The sequence below is a fragment of the Puccinia triticina genome, chromosome 18A, assembly GCF_026914185.1.
Source record: "Puccinia triticina chromosome 18A, complete sequence".
In the NCBI taxonomy this organism is placed as follows: Eukaryota; Fungi; Basidiomycota; class Pucciniomycetes; order Pucciniales; family Pucciniaceae; genus Puccinia; species Puccinia triticina.
The window spans coordinates 3937916-3957302 of record NC_070575.1 but is presented as its reverse complement, the minus strand read 5'-3'; the positions used below and the strand labels follow the sequence as shown (position 1 = coordinate 3957302).

At 43.7% G+C, this 19387-nt stretch overlaps 3 protein-coding genes across 3 annotated transcripts; all 3 read left to right on the top strand.

Moving 5' to 3' along the window:
• Nucleotides 1-180: 180 nt before the first annotated feature.
• PtA15_18A432 (uncharacterized protein) lies at nt 181-751 on the top strand (the record flags this gene model as incomplete). Its single annotated transcript, XM_053164970.1, has 3 exons — nt 181-287; nt 429-515; nt 664-751. The coding sequence occupies 3 exons, from the start codon at nt 181-183 to the stop codon at nt 749-751; spliced, it is 282 nt and encodes a 93-aa protein (XP_053028927.1).
• An 11276-nt stretch (nt 752-12027) lies between these two features.
• On the top strand, nt 12028-12462 carry PtA15_18A431 (uncharacterized protein; the record flags this gene model as incomplete). Its single annotated transcript, XM_053164969.1, has 1 exon — nt 12028-12462. One exon carries the CDS (start codon nt 12028-12030, stop codon nt 12460-12462), a length of 435 nt encoding a protein of 144 aa, XP_053028926.1.
• A 5443-nt stretch (nt 12463-17905) lies between these two features.
• On the top strand, nt 17906-19022 carry PtA15_18A430 (uncharacterized protein; the record flags this gene model as incomplete). Its single annotated transcript, XM_053164968.1, has 2 exons — nt 17906-18639; nt 18740-19022. The coding sequence occupies 2 exons, from the start codon at nt 17906-17908 to the stop codon at nt 19020-19022; spliced, it is 1017 nt and encodes a 338-aa protein (XP_053028925.1).
• Nucleotides 19023-19387: the final 365 nt, after the last annotated feature.

The window sequence follows — 19387 nt, the reverse complement described above, 5'->3', positions numbered from 1 at the left end:
ATAGGGGGCCTGCACGCACGCTGCGCGTCCGTAGCGTGACCTTGGCTGTCGCCCCCGATGCCCCCGGGAGCGGTCGGGTCAACTTCTTTCCCAAGCACCGCTCAAGATCATTCTTGGAGTCGTGAGACGATCGAATCGACCGAGTACTCTTGCCTCTTTGCCTTATAATCGATACCCAACATGTCAATCTTTGGCCGAAGTAGCTCGTCGACTCCTTCTCCTAGCACACCATCGAACATCGATGCCGCCGCAACCGAGTTGGAAATGGTCTCAGATCTATTCAATCGGTCCGTCCCTCTCATATTTTCTTTCATCATGCTCCGTCAGCGTTCATTTTATTTATTTTCATCCTGGTGATTTTAGTAACTGGGTGGGCTCGTAACAAGCTGACTCTGTCTTTCTTGCTGTCGGCTTTCCTATCTTCTAAGGTTGGTAAGATCTTGCCATACCAAGTGTATCGGAAACCGGTACTTGGAAGCGGATTTAACCAAGGGGGAAAGTACATGTATAGATCGGTCAGCCAGTTCACCCTTTCTCCATCTTCGCAATCGGTCTCCTACCGGTCTCTCTTGTCTGATGATACATATGATTTGTTGGTTTATTGACATCGTCCTCGGGGCTTGAATTCTTTTTACCAATCTTCAAATCTTCTGGGGATCCTAGATGTGTCGATAAGTTCTTCAACGTCAATACGAAAGTCGGCGAACGGATTCAGGCCAAAGGCGCAGCCAGTCAAATGTCACAACCTTAATTTCCACGCCATGCTGTCGAAAAGATCAGTCTTACTGGTCAATCCTTGAGCTTGATGTCAATCAAAAATGCAAATAGAAGTACAGACTAGATCAGACCGGAAGAGAATCTGAAATCATTGCGTATTCTTTATGAGAGATGGGTATGGGCTTTGAATTGCAAGTTGCTGCAACCAATACGTAGTGGTCAGGTTGGAGTGCAATGGAAGCCACCAAAGACCCATACCTTACATCCAAGTATGTAGAGCTGCTGCATGCCCACAGCCCTCTTGAAGGTTGTTGAATTTGAAGAATCACACTGCCAGTACAGGGGAAAGTTAAAACTTGTAGCGGAGGTGGGCAGTTTGAGTCATGTTACCCAAAATGGGTATTTTGATTTAGCTGTTTTATCTAAGCATGAAAGCTCAAAATGAAGAAAGCTGGGTGATCTGAAGTATGGAAATACAACTGCAGTGTATATATAGAACAGTTTGGATCTATATGGTCAAAAATGAAGATGATGGATCACAAATTTGTTTTTTCTCAAAAGAGATTTCATCAATATATACAAATATCTATGAAGCTTGGTGAAGAATCAATTGAAAGATAAGGCAGCGGAGACTCAAAACGTTGAAAATAACATCAAAAGGAGAATGACCATAAATCATAAACTTGGATGGTTACTGGGGAGCAATTCTTTGTGAATTTGAATTCAATTGAATTTTGTTGTATTTCAGGATTGATTTTTTATGGATATACTGTTTCATTTTTTCATAATCTGCATGAATAATCATCATTTCAATGATCTCTCCTACATCATTGTGAAAATAATTCATATCAACATTTGCTTCATTAAATCCCCACCCCCTTCTGCGCTCTGTCCAACATTTCAAAATGTCTCCAGCCGTGATATACCAAAGAATTTCCCCCTTGTACCACCTTCTATATCCTTGATCTTTGCCAGCTGGTTTCTCTAGATCTAAGAAAAATGGAATCCTGCGTGTCCAAGTATGTTTTTTAAGCATTCCTGATGCATTTGTTTCAACTTCTTTCCAAAAATTGCCAAGGAAAGTCAGGATGTTATTGACATCTTCTTTGATCAAAAATTCATTTCTGTGCTCCTTGAATAAAGACATATGAATGATGATGAGGAAGACTGATATTTTGGTTACATTTTTTACATACTGAGAAATCCGCTTGAGCTTGGAGGACATGTTTGAAAGATTTGAACTCAGTTCTCCTGTTTCTTTTTTTGAGGTCACCCATGATAGATTTTTCTTCTCCAGTCGTCCTATGATTCCATCTGAGAAAAGAGGGTATTCCTGAAGATTTAATAGTTTGTCTGATAAAATCAGCAATTTCTTTCCAAGCTCTTCCTTTCTGTGTGGAGTTGGTTCGTTCCCTCGGCTGAACCTCATTTCACGCAATGCGTATCGGGGAACAAATTTATGCAGATTGTTTCTTGGGATCCAAAAGAAATCTTCTCGTTCAACTCCTACTTTGCATGTATTCAATAAGCTGAGGAACTTTTCGAGATGCGCCACATTTTGGACTCGATCGCTTGCATCATTTCTGTGTGGTATTGTCAAATAATCCCAGCGGTATACATTGAACAATCCAGCTAGAGACTTACCTGATCCTTCCTGTGAATTGTTTGAATTTGCAGTTTTGGCTCCACCTGAGGCACTCTCTACTTCGTCCGCATGATTTGGTAAATCATGGTGACTCAATTGCTCTTCTTCAATAATCCGTGGTTCACCCCGATTAGATGAGATATTCCTTGTTTGCTGGGTTGAAGATTGGATCTCATGCTGTCTAGGATTTGTCATCAAGTCGTCAAATTTGCGCTTGCAAGGAACATTTATTTCTTTCCAGTCTTGTGGCTCAAACCCGAAATGAAGAAGGCCAGACGGGAGGTCTTGTTGCTTTTTTTGTATATCACAAGTTGTGTGCGCCACAGTAGGCTCAGGGAAGTACACAGGCTTTTCTGAGATTGTTTCATGAAAATCTTGGTAAAAAATGTTTGATAAGACAGGTCCAACTGAAAAACCCTCTTCCTTGTCTTCAGTAATGTATGGTAGGAAAGACCACATTGACTTGATTTGGAGCAACAAAAACAATGGTGTGATGAGGGGTGCCTTCATGTTCATGCCTTTTTGAAGCAAATGAGAGGAAATATATGTGGAATGTTGGGAGGTTTGTCAACTTATTTCCTGCTGGAAAATGTCTAGATATACCAGCAGTTTTGTAAAGCATGTTTCCAGTATATTAGAAACAATTGTTCAATAACACACCCCAAACAATTCAATTGAGAGCAGTATTTTTCATTTTCTGTATGAATTTCATTCTATACCTGTGAAGCTCATATTTGAATTAAGGTTTAAATTTGATTCTTTCCTGTGCAGTGTGGAGAGTGTTGCTGGTACATATATATTCAACAACTACTGTTTCAGATGCTCTGTTTTATTTTCTCAGCTGTAACTGCATAGTTAAAAAGAATTAGGCCCCGTTTGGAGCCAATATAATGTGGGTGATATATGAGTTTTTTTGCCTGACATCCTATGTGACATCTGATCAGGTCCGCCAAACCTTGATCAGATGTCACAAAATTCCAGATTATATTGCACAATTATATTGGCTCCAGACGGTGACTTATTCACTTGTTGACAAGAAATTTATGGTGTTCAAAGTTGGTTTGCATAATTTTATGCATGCATAAATCATAAAATCATAAAATCTTTTTTGCAGGGGATATGACTGTCTGATTATGTAATACAAAATTTCCTCACCAAAATATTTTTATGATTTTATGATTTATGCATGCATAAAATTATGCAAACCAACTTTGAACACCATAATTGAATGTGGCCAAGGAAAGTCAACCCAAGAAAGGAGACTGCTGATGAGCGGTTGAGGACATTCCCTTGCCCAGTTTTAGCTAACTTATCTGATTCACCAAGAAACTAATCAGAGGGGGGAAACTTTCCCACAGGGAATCTCCAAAGGAGGGACTTATGAGTAGTAAATTAGCACTTTTGCCACTTGTGGGTTTTTTTTTTTTTGAAATCAATCTCACACATTATTTCTGCACATTTAGTTTTCATTGGAGAAGGTACACAGGAGAGTGCTGATATCCATGTGCAAGAATGTATGGACAGTGTTTGCAGATAGGTGGTTTGGTGGTGTAATCTGTGTGAAGTACTACAGAGTGTGTGGCTTGGATTGAACTTAACTAAGTCCCTCTCTCGCCTGAGGCTTTGCCAGAGGGACTTATGACTTATCAGGAATTTTTGCATGAGAGATATTTTTGTTTTGGTGGTGTTTTCCTTTGAACCACCAGAACTGGACTCTGACCATCACAAACCTTCTAAGTTTTTGGTGGATGGTACGCCTGCATCTGTCCCTCCTTCTCATATAATTTCAGACTCCCTTGCCTCAATCTTCATCCCTCTTTTATTTTTTGAAAAGTCTCATTTTTGAAGAATTCAACCAAATCACACAGAAAAGGTCCAAGCCCGCTCAGCCAAAGCGCTGTACTTTTATTGAATAATTATTTTCTCAATCAGATGTTTAAAAACTTTGAGTTAAGAAATAGAGAATCTGAAAAATGTGTAAAATATGAGAAAAAGAATGCAATGTATAAAAAGTTGGTCTTGTGAATGATGGTTGAGAATTACATGAGATACGGTGGATGTAACAAAATGAGGGCTGAAATATCCGGTTCTCTCATGCGAGAATTCCTGATAAGTCATAAGTTCATCCGGCAAAGCCTCAGGCAAGAGAGGGACTTAGTTAAGTTTGGGCTTGGATATGTAATCTGGAGGCACAGAAACTCTCAACGGTGCAGAGCATGGACAGTGTGGAGTGCAAGACTGAAAGTGGCAAAGTTGTGGTGCGCATAGTTCAATTTGGGGATAGACTCAATCCAGACAGGCCAATGTGGACTGAGTAGAAGCACAGTGTAGGGGGAAGCTGTGGCAGCTGAAGTGGATTACATCAGCAGATGTAGCTGGGGCAGAGGCGGCGAGTGGGATCTTAACAGCAGAGGCCAGGCAGGGGTGTGGAATTTGGGCAACAATCAATGTTGAGTGGCGGAGGTGTGCAGATGTTTGGCCCAAGAGCAGAACTTGGTGGATTGTGTGTGTGCATGAGAGTGGAGCTTATATGGTGTGCATGCACATGAGCCTGGAGTTCAAAGGATTGTGTGCATGTGGGTTTCCCATGTTCATTTCAAACTACTTGACACTGGATTGTCCTTTATATATGGAGGGAATTTGGGGGACTTGTTCCTACTCACAGAGTCTTGTCCTCCTTTTTTACTTGGGTTGCAGATCTTGCGTTCTTTATGGTTTCCTTTGGGGTGGAGGTTACACTCCTTTCTGATGACTATTCTCATGTTTTATATGGTGTATTATATTTCAGAGTTACTTGTATTACTGCTGTGGTGATCCAGATCTGTTGTGTGCAACAAAACTTCCAAAACCTCAACTTAAAACCTACAATACTTGCATATGTTAGAAGATTATTACATAAATAGACTACACATACAAATTTAACCCTAGTCACTCACTTCACCTACCCAGCTAGCTCTGTTAGCTTAGAAGGTATTTACAATTATAGGTTTAGTACAGCCTCAGGCCATATCTAGGTAGAAATTCACACAAATAGTAAAAGCATGTATATATATAAGAGCATAGTTAGATTTAATAGTTAGGCAGGCCTCCACTGTTAGCTAAAGATTACCTCACGCCAAAGACTAGCACATTGAATTGAATCAATTCAAGTATTCGTATTTGTGTTTGTATTTGATTTGAGTCAAATAATTCCCGGGCAACTTTAAGCTCAAATATTCAAAGAAAATTTGAATAATGGCTCAATGCAAGCTTTTCTGGGGCCCAAAGGCCCCAGATGAGTTTGAAAAGGCCCAAAAGTGGGTCAGCTACGCTAACCATAGCTGTTAGTGTAGTGTAGAGCAGCGCAAATGGGCTCTTTTTTAGCGTAGCATTATTGCAATCGCGCGCATCTGCACTGATGCTACGCGCACAGGTTGCGAAGCTATTTTAGCTTTCAGCGTAGCGTTAGCACAGATACATTTTAGATTTTAGTGTAGCGTTAACACAGATAGGCGCAATTGCGCTAACGCTAAGCATGCAGGGCGCAAAAGAGCACGCGCTGTGCTGCGTCTGCCACTATCAAAAGGTGTGTCCGCCACTATCAAAAGTGCGTCTGCCACTATCAAAAGTGTGTCTGGCACTCTGCATATGTAGTGCTTCCGCCATTATGAGATATGCCTCCGGCAATATTGTAAGCATCTTTGGCACCATCATATTTTTGACAGATGACCTCCCCAAAAATGTATGGCCCAGAAATGGGCCAAAAGAAGGCAAAAACACAAAAAATGTAATTTTTTGGTGTTTTTAATGTATTTTGGAAGTTTTTACGTCAAATATCTCCGAATATTTGAATAATTGACAAATCAGTATTTGAAGGTCCCAAAAAACACGTCAAATACCACTGTGCTAGTCTTTGCCTCACGCAACCTAGACATTGGTAACTGCAGCAACTAGGCCTCCACGCAACAACTCAACAGATTCATGTGGACCTTACATTGATTTATGCGGTCAGAACACCTCCAATTGTCAGTGCAACCAACCTAGGTGGCCCTTGCGTTAAAAAGTACAAAGTGCACATTGTCATGCGGAACATCAGTTCAAGTTATGCACCCCTTGCAGAAGGCAGTGCAATCCACAGGGTCACCACCAGCAGAAATGCCTCCAGTTAAAGAATGTCAAAGTAGACCCGGGTACCGGTTGGAACCCGGGTACCGCACCGCTTTTTCCCAAAAAAAAAGGCACCAGGCACCGCACCCGGCACCGCTTGGCGGGTACCGGCGGTACATAAAGCGGGTACCAGCGGTACTTAAAGCCGGTACCGCGGGTACCACCTCCGGTATTTGCTCCGTGAGCATCCACCAATCTTTTTTTTCACTTCACAGACATCCATAAATTCTTATTCAAGTTGTATATAGCTAAACTACTTATTTAAAGCATCATTCCTCATCTACAACGATAACTTTTCTTTTTTTAAACTTCTTTTCAATCTTCCTTGATTCACCGATACCTTGTTTCCACGAGGCCAAGACACCTTCTTGTATCATATTTTTCTTCGAGTAGAAGGCCACTGTCATCCCCGTACTTATCGAGAGGGGTGTAAGTCTGTGTCGCTTTGCCGCAACATAATCACGACCAAAGCTAAATGCTCGTTCAATATCAACCAATGTTGCTATAATGTATAAGACAATCAAGGAATCAGCTTTTGTATCGAAATAAGCTCGCTGATATCCAACTTACCTGGACAACTCAGAACATCCAGTGCCATATCAACAAGACCACCATGCGTGTTGCCGGAACGCTTCTGTGCAATCCACCACTTGAGAGGATTCACTGGCTCGTTGCCATCCAGTATAAGTCCTCCAGAGAGCCACATATCGAATGCATCGGTTGAGGAGTCTCCCCCTCGTGCAGCAGCAGCGCTTCCAAGGCCTGCAAGCATACTAGTCACGGGCTTCTAAATAATACAACAAATAATGATCAGCCGTGCAGAATTGTTTTTGGATTGAAGTACCTGACTTACCTTGGTCGAAGTTGGAGCAGTTGAGGGAGGAGTTGGAGGTTGGGGCTTGTAGAACAATACCCACATCTCCCGGCCCAGGCGTATTGCTTCCGAAATCCATTCGGGCTCCCATTTCGCCATCTTGAAGTACTCGTCCTTAAACAACGGGTGCATCACTGTAAAGATTTAAAAGATCTGTTAGGCAGAGTAAAAGAGAGTCAGAAAGAGAAAATTACTTACAAATAGATATTCTGTAGAGAGGAGAAGAGTCAGTTAGGCTATAGTATTTGTTTGTGATCTTCAATCCATATCGGCAGGCGTTCCTGAGGGCCGGAGGGTAATTGTGATCAGTGATAACTGTTGATAAATGCTCGGTAATTTGGTCAATGTAGACAACAATGTTTGAGAGGCGAGACGATCCTGCGGTGGATACTTGAAGTGTTAATTCCTGGAATAGGCCCAGGACATGGACTAAATCACGCGCTAAGTTAAGATCCGACTGGTCCAAGTAATATCGACGCTCAATACCATGTCGCTTATCGCGCTGCCACTCAAGACTTTGATGATGCAGGATCATAGTGACTCAGTAAAAGTTATTCAAATCATCAGTAGAACGAAGAAGAGTACTTACATCGCAGCTTCACAACGAAGTATGCTGTTGAGTTGAGAGAATGTGGAGTTCCACCGAGTACATACATCCCTTTCGACACTATGCGGAGTCTTACACTCCTTCTCTTTACAAGTGTCGACAAACTCGGCTTTTGAATTGGGCGAGAACCGTAATTTCTTAGCAATAGCACGAAACTATACCAAAAAGTTAGTTCTATATTCATGTAGTTTGAAATTGAAAAAAGTGAAGCTTTTATACCTTTGCAAGTGTTAGTTTGCAAGTATCAGTAGTATAGGTATCACTTTCATCTTCTTCACTAGCTTCTTCAATGTCGGCAATGTCGAGTGACTCATGTTCAGGATCTTCTTGTCCATGAAGGGATTCGATATCGCTCGCTTCGTCTGTTAAGGGAGAAGGATCATCACAGTTGCCCTGGGCGAGACTAGAGTAGCATAGAAAACATTCAACAGATGTTAAATCGGAAGTACACGGAAAAAAAGCGAGACTTACATTCTGATTTGGGCCTGTGCATCATCATCGTCCAATTCTGAATCTCCCGAGTCAACATACGCATGAGACAAGCCTCCAGTATTACCAGTTTTTTTCTGCTTCTTATTTCCAAACGGCCGCAGAATCGCCTGGACTATTAAGTTGAGGATGTGCGCAAAACAGCGGACCCATTGCGGCTCGCCTCTAAACCGTGGCCACTTAAATTTCTTGAGCTCCCTCACCATGACTTCATTATTTTTTGCGTTGTCGCTCACAAGACCACATATCTAAATATAAAAATGTTTTGTAAGTATTGAATAAAGTGAAACAAGAAAAAAACAGGCATTGGCGATGAAGGAAAAATGGTCACCTTGTCCTGAATCCCAAATTTTTCCACAACTAGAGCTACCGTCTTCGCCAAGTATTTGCCCGTGTGGCTACAAGAAAGGCGAACAAAATCAAGTGGCATAGCCTCAAGTTTTATATCACCAACATCGCTTTCTGTTAATCGGTAGATAACCGTGCCCAGGATATCGAATCCGTTTGGCGACTGCCACACATCAACTCCTAGATATAACGCTCCTTTGTGCGCCTACATATTTAAAATGTTAGAAAGCTCAAGAATGAAAAGTAAAAAAGAGTCAACTCACGTTCAAAACAGTGCGGTAATTGTGTTTTACTGCCGAGTAAAGCAGATGAATATCTCTTGAAACATCATGTGGTCGAGGTAAATGTTTGACAACGGTTGGATGGAGGATGGCTTTGTGGCTAGCATCCACAAGCGCAGAAAATGGCCGAGCGGCTTCGGCACACCATATTGCGCATAGTTGGGGAACCTAGAAATGTTGAAAGTCACTTTCCTGACATAGAACAAAGAAATAAATAGCTTACCTCCTTTGGTTGCACGTCTCCGGTGCCTTTAATTCCTAGAGCACCCAATTTTTGTGTGGATTCAGCTTCACGGAGTTTGCGTTCGCAGATCGATGCATGTTTGTTTAGATTGCTGCAAGAGGTGTCCGACGTCGGACAATTGATCTTTGTTCCACATCTGAAGCCAAAAGTCAATTAAGATCAAAAAATGGCCAATGAAAACAGATTGCTTACATTTTGCAAGGATAAGCTATCATGCGCCTGCCGTGCTTGTCCAATTGATTGGAAAGGACGGGTACGTCGTACGAATTATAGCTCGTGTTAACACCATTCTTGGCAACCTTCTGAGCTCGTTCTAAATGCAAAGAATCATTTGTAAGAGGGCGCTAGTATAAATTGAAGAGATTTGGTCACACTCACTCAACTCCTCCTCGTCGGTGATTCCTGAAGCTTCTACTGATGGTTGCTTGGTGCTGGTTGATAAATTGGTATCGTTTTCTGTGCTAACTGGATTTGTATCGTTTTCTTCTCCCGCATCATCTTGGGCTGAAGACGCCCCCGAGGATTGAGTTTTGTGTTGTTTCCGGGTGGACGCCATGGTTGCTGATTGGTTGAGCGGTGAAGGAAAGGTATGTAGATATATGGACCAATCAGGGATATCAGGCCCTGGCTTGATGACAGTGTTGTGTATTTCACATGTCACAGGCTACCCAGCTGCGGGACCATGGTACGATCTGGGGGGTACTTGGTACCCGGGTACCGCACCCCCTTTGATACCAGCTGGGCGGTACTTGGAGCGGTATCCGGGTACCACACCGCTTTGGAAGCCAAAACCATGTACCTGGTACCGCACCCGGGACCGCTGCGCGGGTGCGCGGGGGGTGCAAAAGGTACCCGCCAAGCGGTACCGGGTACCGCCCCAGGGGTACCGGTTGACATTCTTTACCTCCAGTGCAGCCCTGACCAGCAAAAATAACTCAGAAAATATTATATAAGGAGGCCCTCCTCCCATCATTTTGCCACCATCACCCAGGCACCCCAGCTCAATGGTCAAACAGTCATCATTTCACCATCATCACTCAGGCACTCCAGCTCAGTGGTCATCAGTCATCATTTTGCCATCAGCACCCAAGCACCTCAGCTCAGTGGTCATCAAGCAATAACATTTAAATATCATATCACACTCCATCATCACTTCTTTCTGTCAGAATACAGGGGTTGTGTCAGGGCGCGTCTCTAAAGTGGCGACGCCCTGAATAGAACAGAACAATTGGTGAGTTCCTAAAAAGGAAAGCACACTCAACTCAACCGCAGCGCGGGAGGAGAAAGCCGCGCCTCTGATGGAGGGGCTGGTAGAGCTAAGTTGTACCTGAACCTGAAAAGGTTCGTCAAGGAAAACTCCAGCTTACCTGGTAAGGTAGCAAGTGAAAGAAGCTAGGGAGAAAGGAGAGCGGTTAACGGCGGAGGTGAAGGCGGAAAGGGAAGTGGAGGCGGAGGCGGAGTCAAGGGAGGCAAGGAGGAGAGGTCTTGAAGGTATAAAAGGAAATGAGATATGTATAGATATAAAGCCCCAGTTATTTGTATCAAACAAGGTAGACGGGCGTAGTAATCTAAAATATAATCTAGCAAGCCTTTTGTGGGGCGGAGGCCCCAGGTCTTTCATAGCCTAATATGAAGGCCGCACTTAGATGTTGTGTGTTCAAGATGTTCTTGTTTGAACTAAATCCACGTGTAGAACATTCGCGTGGTTTGTGCTCACTTGAGCTCAACAAAACTAAATCCACACGTGGAAAATTCGTGTGGATTGTGCTCACTTGAGCTCAACAACCCGTGAGTGTTACCCAGCCGGGTATGATACCCAATGGCAGGTATTCCCACGTGGTTGAATCTCTACTCAGTTGTGCTTACGTGCGCACTCGTCGTCTTCGGCGCGTGCTGTGCCTGGAGCGGCACTATGCGCGCACAGTTCTTCTGCGGCGCGTGCAGTTTTAGCCTTGGCGCTGTCTGGACTAGCCAAGGGCTGACAGGTTGAAACTCTAGGTGCCAAAAGGCGCAGGGAAGAAACTGACTTTGATGCAATGCATCATAAGCCCCAAATTTCATACCTCCATACCCAAGCCATCATTGCTAGCCCTGTTGTCTCCGGTCTTGCCATCTCTACAACAGATGAAACAAGCAACAGCCAACGGTGTAAAAAGTCCAATACACGTATTTGTATTGACCCTGTATTGCTGCAGAATGTATAGGCAATACATTGTATTTGTATTGCATCGCAAGTCCGATGTAATACATGTTGTACTCAGTTGGTGCTGCTGCGGATGCAATACAATACACCTTAGTGTATTGCATCCATGGATGCAATTACATGTATTTTACATATACAGACCTCCAGACCAGAATCTGTATCGCTGGAACCGCGGCATCAAGTGTCACATCCCATGTTCATCAGCTTTCATGTAATATGTGACGTCAATGGTCAAGTTAACCGAGATTGCTGGCGGCTCAAGCTCCAAACTCTAAGTCCGTAACCTCCGGAGTCCGATTCCCACCTCCTGATTCCTTTCCAAATCCACCGACTCCAAGGTAAGTTTTTTTTTATCTTTTTCCTCCAATCACCTCAAGATTCCGGAATTGATGTACTAATATCCAGCCTTTTTTCCCACAGAACTTCCTTAAATTTGCTGGCAACTGCTCCGGTGCGATTGCGCAATCGCTTCAATGGTTCGATCTTCCTCTCGCCGCCTCTCTGGTCAATCTACCCGAGCTTCCACTCCAGTCAATGCACGCCGATCTGTCCGACAAGAGGAACAGAGAAACAGCGAGTCCATCCCTTCGTGCCAGCCCACCCCTAGTCAGAAATTTCGGCCCCGCAAGCGAGTCTCTAGCACCTCGTCTATTGCTCGCAAGCAAGGATCCACGTCAGCTTTGATACCGCAGAAATCACGAAGGAAGTCAAAAAAATCAGCAATTGACGACTCCGAACCCGATGAGACCTTACCTTTACTGGACCTCGCTCAAGACTCGGACGAAGACAATTCTAAGGTTACTAAACGCACAAAAAAAAACCAAGCAGCTAATTTGACTGAGTTTGACGACATCAATATCTATTTCGAACTTCCAACATATGGGGAGGGTGAAGTAAGTCTTCTCTGAACACCTTACAATCTGTCATTTTGCTTTACAGACTGATTTACAACTTTTAGACTAGTGGGGAAAAGCTTTACTACAGGTGCAAATGGTGTGATCGTATCTACAAGAAGGGAGGGCAAACGAGGTCTAATCTTTACAAGCATTGTGATGGAGACTCTGGACAAAACCCTTGCCCTTCAAGAAACAAAGCGATCAAGAACGGGGCAAACCTACCAATTACCATCAAGGAAAAAATAGCTAAAAAAAATTCTGCAGACACCTTGAACAGGTTTGTGCACGGCGGGACCTTTGACAATCGGATATTGAACCAAATACTTGTCATGTGGCTCATGCAATCGGCGCTCCCTTGGATTCGACTCGAAGATACTTTACTCTCAATTTCTTTCAACTATGCTCGGGCGGGTGTCAAGCTCAATTCACGAACATGGGTTGCAACTGAAGCCCACCAATTATATGTCAACTTACAAGCAAAGGTTATTTCAAACCTCAAGGTGAGCAATCGGATTCATTCTTTTTCCAACAAATACTTGGATTGTTAGCTTATTTGACCCCCCTTTGGCTTACCCAGTCAATTTCCTCAAAGTTTACATTAATCCATGACGTATGGACTACAAAAGGCAATCACCATGCCTTCCTTGGTATCGCGGCAGCTTACATCACGGACGATTGGATGTTTAAAATATGCCATCTTGGCATGAAGTATATCGCCTGGACTCACAAAGGGAAGTACCTCGCTGTTCCCTTTGCAAATATTATCACGAAGTCATCCCTTCATGAAAAGATGAGTGTTTTTATTTTATTTTGGTTTCCTCGCTTTTCATTTGAAATACTTATCAATCAATCTATGCATTACTTTCAATTCATATACATCTTAGCTCAGACAACGGACTCAGGCTCAAACAATTGAACGATGACCGCCAAGGCCGACCGCTTAATCACCAAGAAAACCGGCACCAACCCAGGTCTTAGCGACAATCACATCCGCTGTGTTTGTCATAAGATTGCCTTGATAATAACGGCCGGGCTGAAGGCCATACGTACCGAGACAGAGGGCTTGACTAAGACCAAGAAGAAAACACTCGGATTTGTTCCTCAGCTCGATGCAATTACAGAAAGCAACAACGAAGTCGGCGGCTTTGTTTCTGGCAATGAGGAACTTGGAGATCCACTGGAAGATTCAGATGACAAAGACAGCACTATCGTTCCATTGGCAGTTCCACCCACCCAGTCCGCCGAAATGCCGCAGACCATCGCCGAAATACTTGCTAAGGTGGATTTTGTTATTCAGAGGATAACCTCCTCGTCTTCCAAACGTTCGGAATTTGAGGTATGGCACTCCAAGCTGGACGACCCCGGGCCAACCCTCATTGCAGGGTATGGCATTCGATGGAATATTAAGTGGCAAAGTAGAGATCGAGCGTACCGCAGCCGCAATGTTATTAACAAACTGATTGAAAATGAGAAGGATCGGCAAGAACGAAACGGTGGGAAAAGCTTCTTTGACGATCATGAGATCACCCAAGGCGACTGGGAAGTCGTCAAGCGATTGAATGATGTCCTCAGCGTAAGCAATCCTCTTGATTTTCCTGTTTTACCATTGTAATTGCTTCTTTCACTTGTAATTGCTTCTTTCACTAATTTTCTAATAAATTTCTTACACACAGGAGTTCTACTTCATAACGAAAAAAATGGAGGGCGACCACTCGTCAGCAGGCATGCTCCTGGTCGAATACCAGTCAATTATTGATTTTCTCAAGGGACGCCTCTCGTCAACGACCGACTTCGAGCTCAAACCGATGTTCAGAGCAATGATCAAGAAGAGCAAAACTTACCTCTCTGAGGCATTGCAGTGCAACGCAATACTCCTAGCGGCAACTTTCAACCCTTCTTACCGGCTTTCAATTTTCCAGATATATTTTCCCTCTCACCACGGATATGCGAAGACATTACTACAACAGAAATTCAATTACCAAAAATTGGAACTCGCTGCTGATTTGGAATCAACACAACCTTCTCCCCCAGCTACATCGCAACAAGAACCAAACCATCATCGGCGTCCAATCGATGACATTGACCTGTTCCCTGCTGTCATGGATGCCGTGGTTACTGACGAGTTGGCCAACTATCTTGGCGGTAAATATAAATATCTTCCCTCCCAGGCAGACCAGTGCCTTGTATGGTGGAAAGTAAGTAGTTCCCAATGTTTTAAACAAGTTGATTCAGATTTATAGCTTTGTAACTAATCTTGTGATTCTTATCTCCATCTCTTTATCCCAGGAACACCACGACAAGTTTCCCATACTGGCCTCCTTGGCCAAGTATTACCTAGCTTGCTCGGCAACATCAGCAAGCGTGGAACGGTGCTTCTCCGCGGCGGCAGATGTTTGTGGACAAGATCGAGGGAGTTTATCCCCCAGAACGATCGAGAGATCAGTGAGTGTTCATCAATGGTTGCGGCAGGGATTTGAGGTGGATGGCGACTTTGAAACAGCTCAAGAGATTGTGTCTCAAGAATTGGCCAGCTTGGAAGATGATAAAACCAAGGCAGCTACTGCCAAAGGTTGATTTTCTTTGCTTTAATTTATCTTTCTTTATTTTTCTAGTCATCATGTCTTTTTCTCCTGGCTTTCCTTCCCCTTCCCCTCGCCTAGAAATGCAAAAAAAAAAACAAATGTAGAGAGAATACAAGGAATACTGTATCTGACTTGTATTGCATTTAGAATGCAATACAAATGGATTCTAATCTCTGTATCTGCAAAAATAAATACAATGTATTTATGGTGTATTGCAAATTTGATGCTATACAAAGTATTCATGGACTCATGTATTCAAAAAAGTGCTATACACTGTATATGCCAATACATATACATGTATAGCACTTTTTACACCGTTGCAACAGCTCCCCAAGGGCACGTGGTACAGAAAGAAAAGATAGCAGCATCAGGGCAGCTCTGAGTGCCAATTCTTTGATCTTGTGAGTATTCAAGAGACAGCTTTGAGCTGAGAACTGGGGCACTAGACTAACAATTACCCACTCTCAATAGTTCACTAACTCACAAAATATCAACCAGCCCCCCAACCCTAGCCTCTCAGATCAGTCTCTTGACTAACAAGTGAGTAACATCATCATTCCTAATGGAGCTGATGATGCACCTAGCTAATTAAGATGTTCAACAATAGCCGTAACAGGATCAACTCCCCACTTTGTCAGAATCTCAACATTGTTGTTGCGAGTGAGAGGAACAAGAGAGGTACTTGTCCCTCCATAAACTGTCTGAATGACAGAAGCCCAGAACTGATGCAATACAAACACTATTGCAGTATTCCAATCTCCATCATGGCTCTTAGCCAATCCCCAATCCCATTTCTCCATCACATCACCACAAGATGTTGTGTCCAATCTTCTTTTTCTCTTTATAACAACTCAGGATCATGGCAATCGCGCCTGCTCTTAGGTGAATAGATGTTTCACTCTCATCATTTCATTGAGGCACAAAATACATACGCACTTTCATTGTACATAGCTTTCTCAACATTGTGTTCTGACAAAATGAAATCCATCTTAGTTGTCTAAAATCTTACACTTTCTGCTAAAAACCATAAAATACCACATAACAGATTTTTACTTGATTATATTCTTTACCCATCTCACCATATAGAGGTTGTATAAGCATCTTTTACTTGATAAAACTGATCTAGGTCTGATAGAGACAGCTACTACATACAAGTTTTCTCCATCATAAAGTCACACCACAACAATAAATAAATTTGTTGTCAGAACTCTGTGTAGTATAATAGAGGGGCAGGTCTTTCAAACCACCTGTAAAAGTAGTATTACTTAGCTGGAATATCATATTGTTATTTCCCCCTCAAAGGACTGCCAACCCACCCCAAAGGAGGTCTCATAACAAAGAGTTACTTCTATTACAGCAGAGTTGTTTTTTTATGGTGTTGATGTTTATTTCCGGCGGAAAATGTTTTATTGCTTTTTCTACTCTCCGCTATTTACCTATGCTTTGCATCCTACAACCGCAGCGGAGCCAAGTTCTCTAGACCACCTCCCAATCAGCTCTCGCAGAAATGTGCCAGTGCCAAATGATACTTCTGGGCCTCAGCTTTCATTTGGTGCTAGGACCAAAAGCTGGCCGCTACGCTAAACTACGCTATTTCAGCCCTAATGTTTAGCGTAGTGGCAAAAAGCGCTGGCCTTTTTTGAATATTGTTAGCGCCGCTACGCTGCACTAATTTTCAGTGGTGCTAACAGCACACCAATTTTTGTTTAGCGTTAGCGCTACACTACAGCCGCTATGCTTTGCTACGTTGCATTGAGGCGCTTTTAGCGGAAAAAAGGCCTTTTTTGCCTCAAAAAGCGCTGTAGCGCAGCATAGCAAAAGCTCTTTTGCACCCTGCGTGCTTAGCGTTGGCGCCATTGCGCGAATCTGCGCTAACGCTACGCTAAAAGCTAAAATAGCTTTGCACTCTGTGCGCGTAGCGTTAGCGCAGATGCGCGCGATTGCACTAACACTATGCTAAAAAATAGTGCATTTGCGCTGCGCTACGCTACACTAACAGCTATGGTAGCGTAGCTTACCCACTGTTGCTAGCACTGCAAGAAAAACTCGCACAACTGATGCCAGTTGACATGTGAGAGCTCCAAAGAAGCTTGTGGTGCTATGTTCAAGGCTTCTGCCCACCAACCTTCAATGCACAGTCATTGGGCATGATGCACAGTCACTGTAAAAATAGACCGTTGGGTCTTTGGTCAATGCTACAACAGCGGTTACACAGGGGCATCTTGCATGTCAACTGGCGTCAGTTGCGCGAGTTTTTCTTGCAGTTTAGTCTACTCCAAGAAAAACTCTAGAAAATGCTAGCAGTTGAGATGCAGAATATCAAAGGATACTTGAGTTGATACTCAAGCCTTTTTTTAAAGGTGATTTCAATCAAGGTTAATGCACAGTCACTGTGCACATTGCACAGTGACTGTGCATGAAAGGCATGATGTAATTTAATGGAGTTACACAGTTATACTGTAGTATGCTGCATGTCAACTTCTGGCAGTTTCTAGAGTTTTTTTCTAGTGAGTTCAGCTAGAATGATGTACATAATCTGCAGGTTTGTTGGGCATGTGTTGTGGTGCACAATTTTGCACACGCAGTGTGGTGGGAGAAAGTCACTCCACTGCAAGATATATACCATTAAATTCAAGTTGGCTGGGACTTTTTCCCTCCAGCCATTTGTGATTACTTTATCAGCCAAAATTTTGATTTTGTGCAGAAGTCCGTCCCTGGGAGGTGGGAGGCCCCCTCCGGGAGGGGTCCCCCGGCCCGGACCCTCCGCTCGAGAGCATGTACATGCCCAAGGCCGGACCCGCCGGCCACAGCGAGCCTCCCAGCAGGGGGGACTTATCTCCTTTCCCCTTCACTCGCATCAGCTCGTAACAAACATGTGCTCCGCCCCAGGCTTGGACAACATCCTCATCTCGCTCAGCATCCGGCATCAGAACTCATCTACCGCCCTCTTAGTTTCGAATGGCACTACTTTACATGACCTCTGTTATCAACGACTGTCGACTCTCAACCCCCTCGCATCACCCGCAGACCGAATAATCTTCAAGCTGATACTGAAGGACCCACCCAGAACATTGGTATCACCAGGCGATTGCGATAGAAAAACACTCCATCAACTCGGTTTCACTTCCAGTGATGTTCAATATCCGGTCTTACTCCTTACGACCGAACTGGCCGAAGTTCAACGATCCGCGGAAGCATCTCAAGCCAACCTCAAAAGAGAACAAGCACGTCAAGCGGCTCTAAAGAACCCGGCGAAAATCCGAGATACGACTATGAAAAACCGAAACAATCCCGAAGATCGCTGCAGGTTTGGACAGGTCGCTCTTTTACCGAACTTGCCATTCGAGTCCAGAAGGAAAGAATTAATCGAAAAACTCTCAACCCATCCTTCGATACGCCAACAAATGGTCAAATTTCAATTCACGGTTGAACATCTGGGCGAGTTGCATCCTTGGGCAGATCCTCAACTGTTGGGAGTAAATCAAAACGCCGGACAATCTATCCGTCTCAGGCTCCTGACCGACGACCTCAAGTCCGTTCGACCATTCACGATGGTCAGAAGAGTTTTGAGCCACGAGCTCGCTCATAACGTTTTCGGTCCCCATGAGTTGAGTCAAGTTGCATGCCTCTTTTCTACCTAAATCCAAAAAGTAAACACCAATTCCCCCAGCACATTACTCAATCCCACGCATTGTTTTTGTTTTAAGCAATAAATTCAAAGAGTTGGATTCTAAAATTCACAAGGGGATGCTGGCGTATGACGAAAGCATCAAAGCATCAAGTCATCGACTGGGCGGAGAGCTAGGCGACCACTACGAACCTGAAACGGCCGCACTCGACTTTCATTGCAGTACTTCGGTTGCTATTGAGCCTCAGAATCGGGCTCCGGGACAGATAGTAGGCTCGGTGGCTAGCGATCAAGCGCAGAACCTCAACCCCAGGCTTGCTGCTGCCGAAGCTGCTTTGAAAAGAGCGGCACGGAAGAAATAGACCAAGCCAGAATCTTTTGCTTTTTCGGTTCTGCTGTTATTTTGGTGTGGGATCAGGCATGTAATAATCTTTTTGTATAGATATACCCCGTTGCCTGATTGCTTGCATAGGGCATCGCTCCATGCTTGTATCATCATAAGTCGAGAGGACTTTTTTCCTGTTTTCTAGAAATCTGTAGACTACAACAGTTCCCATTGTCAATGCTAATAAGCAAATCCAAAGCCCGTGATACCTTATTTTGCTGCCAACTTGTCTGCATGCAGCCATTTTGTTGATCAATGGAGAATAGGAGACACATTCAAACTCTTGTCCAATCCACCTGCCTACCCACTCACGGGCTAGATTTCTGCCTTCCCCCTTTTCAT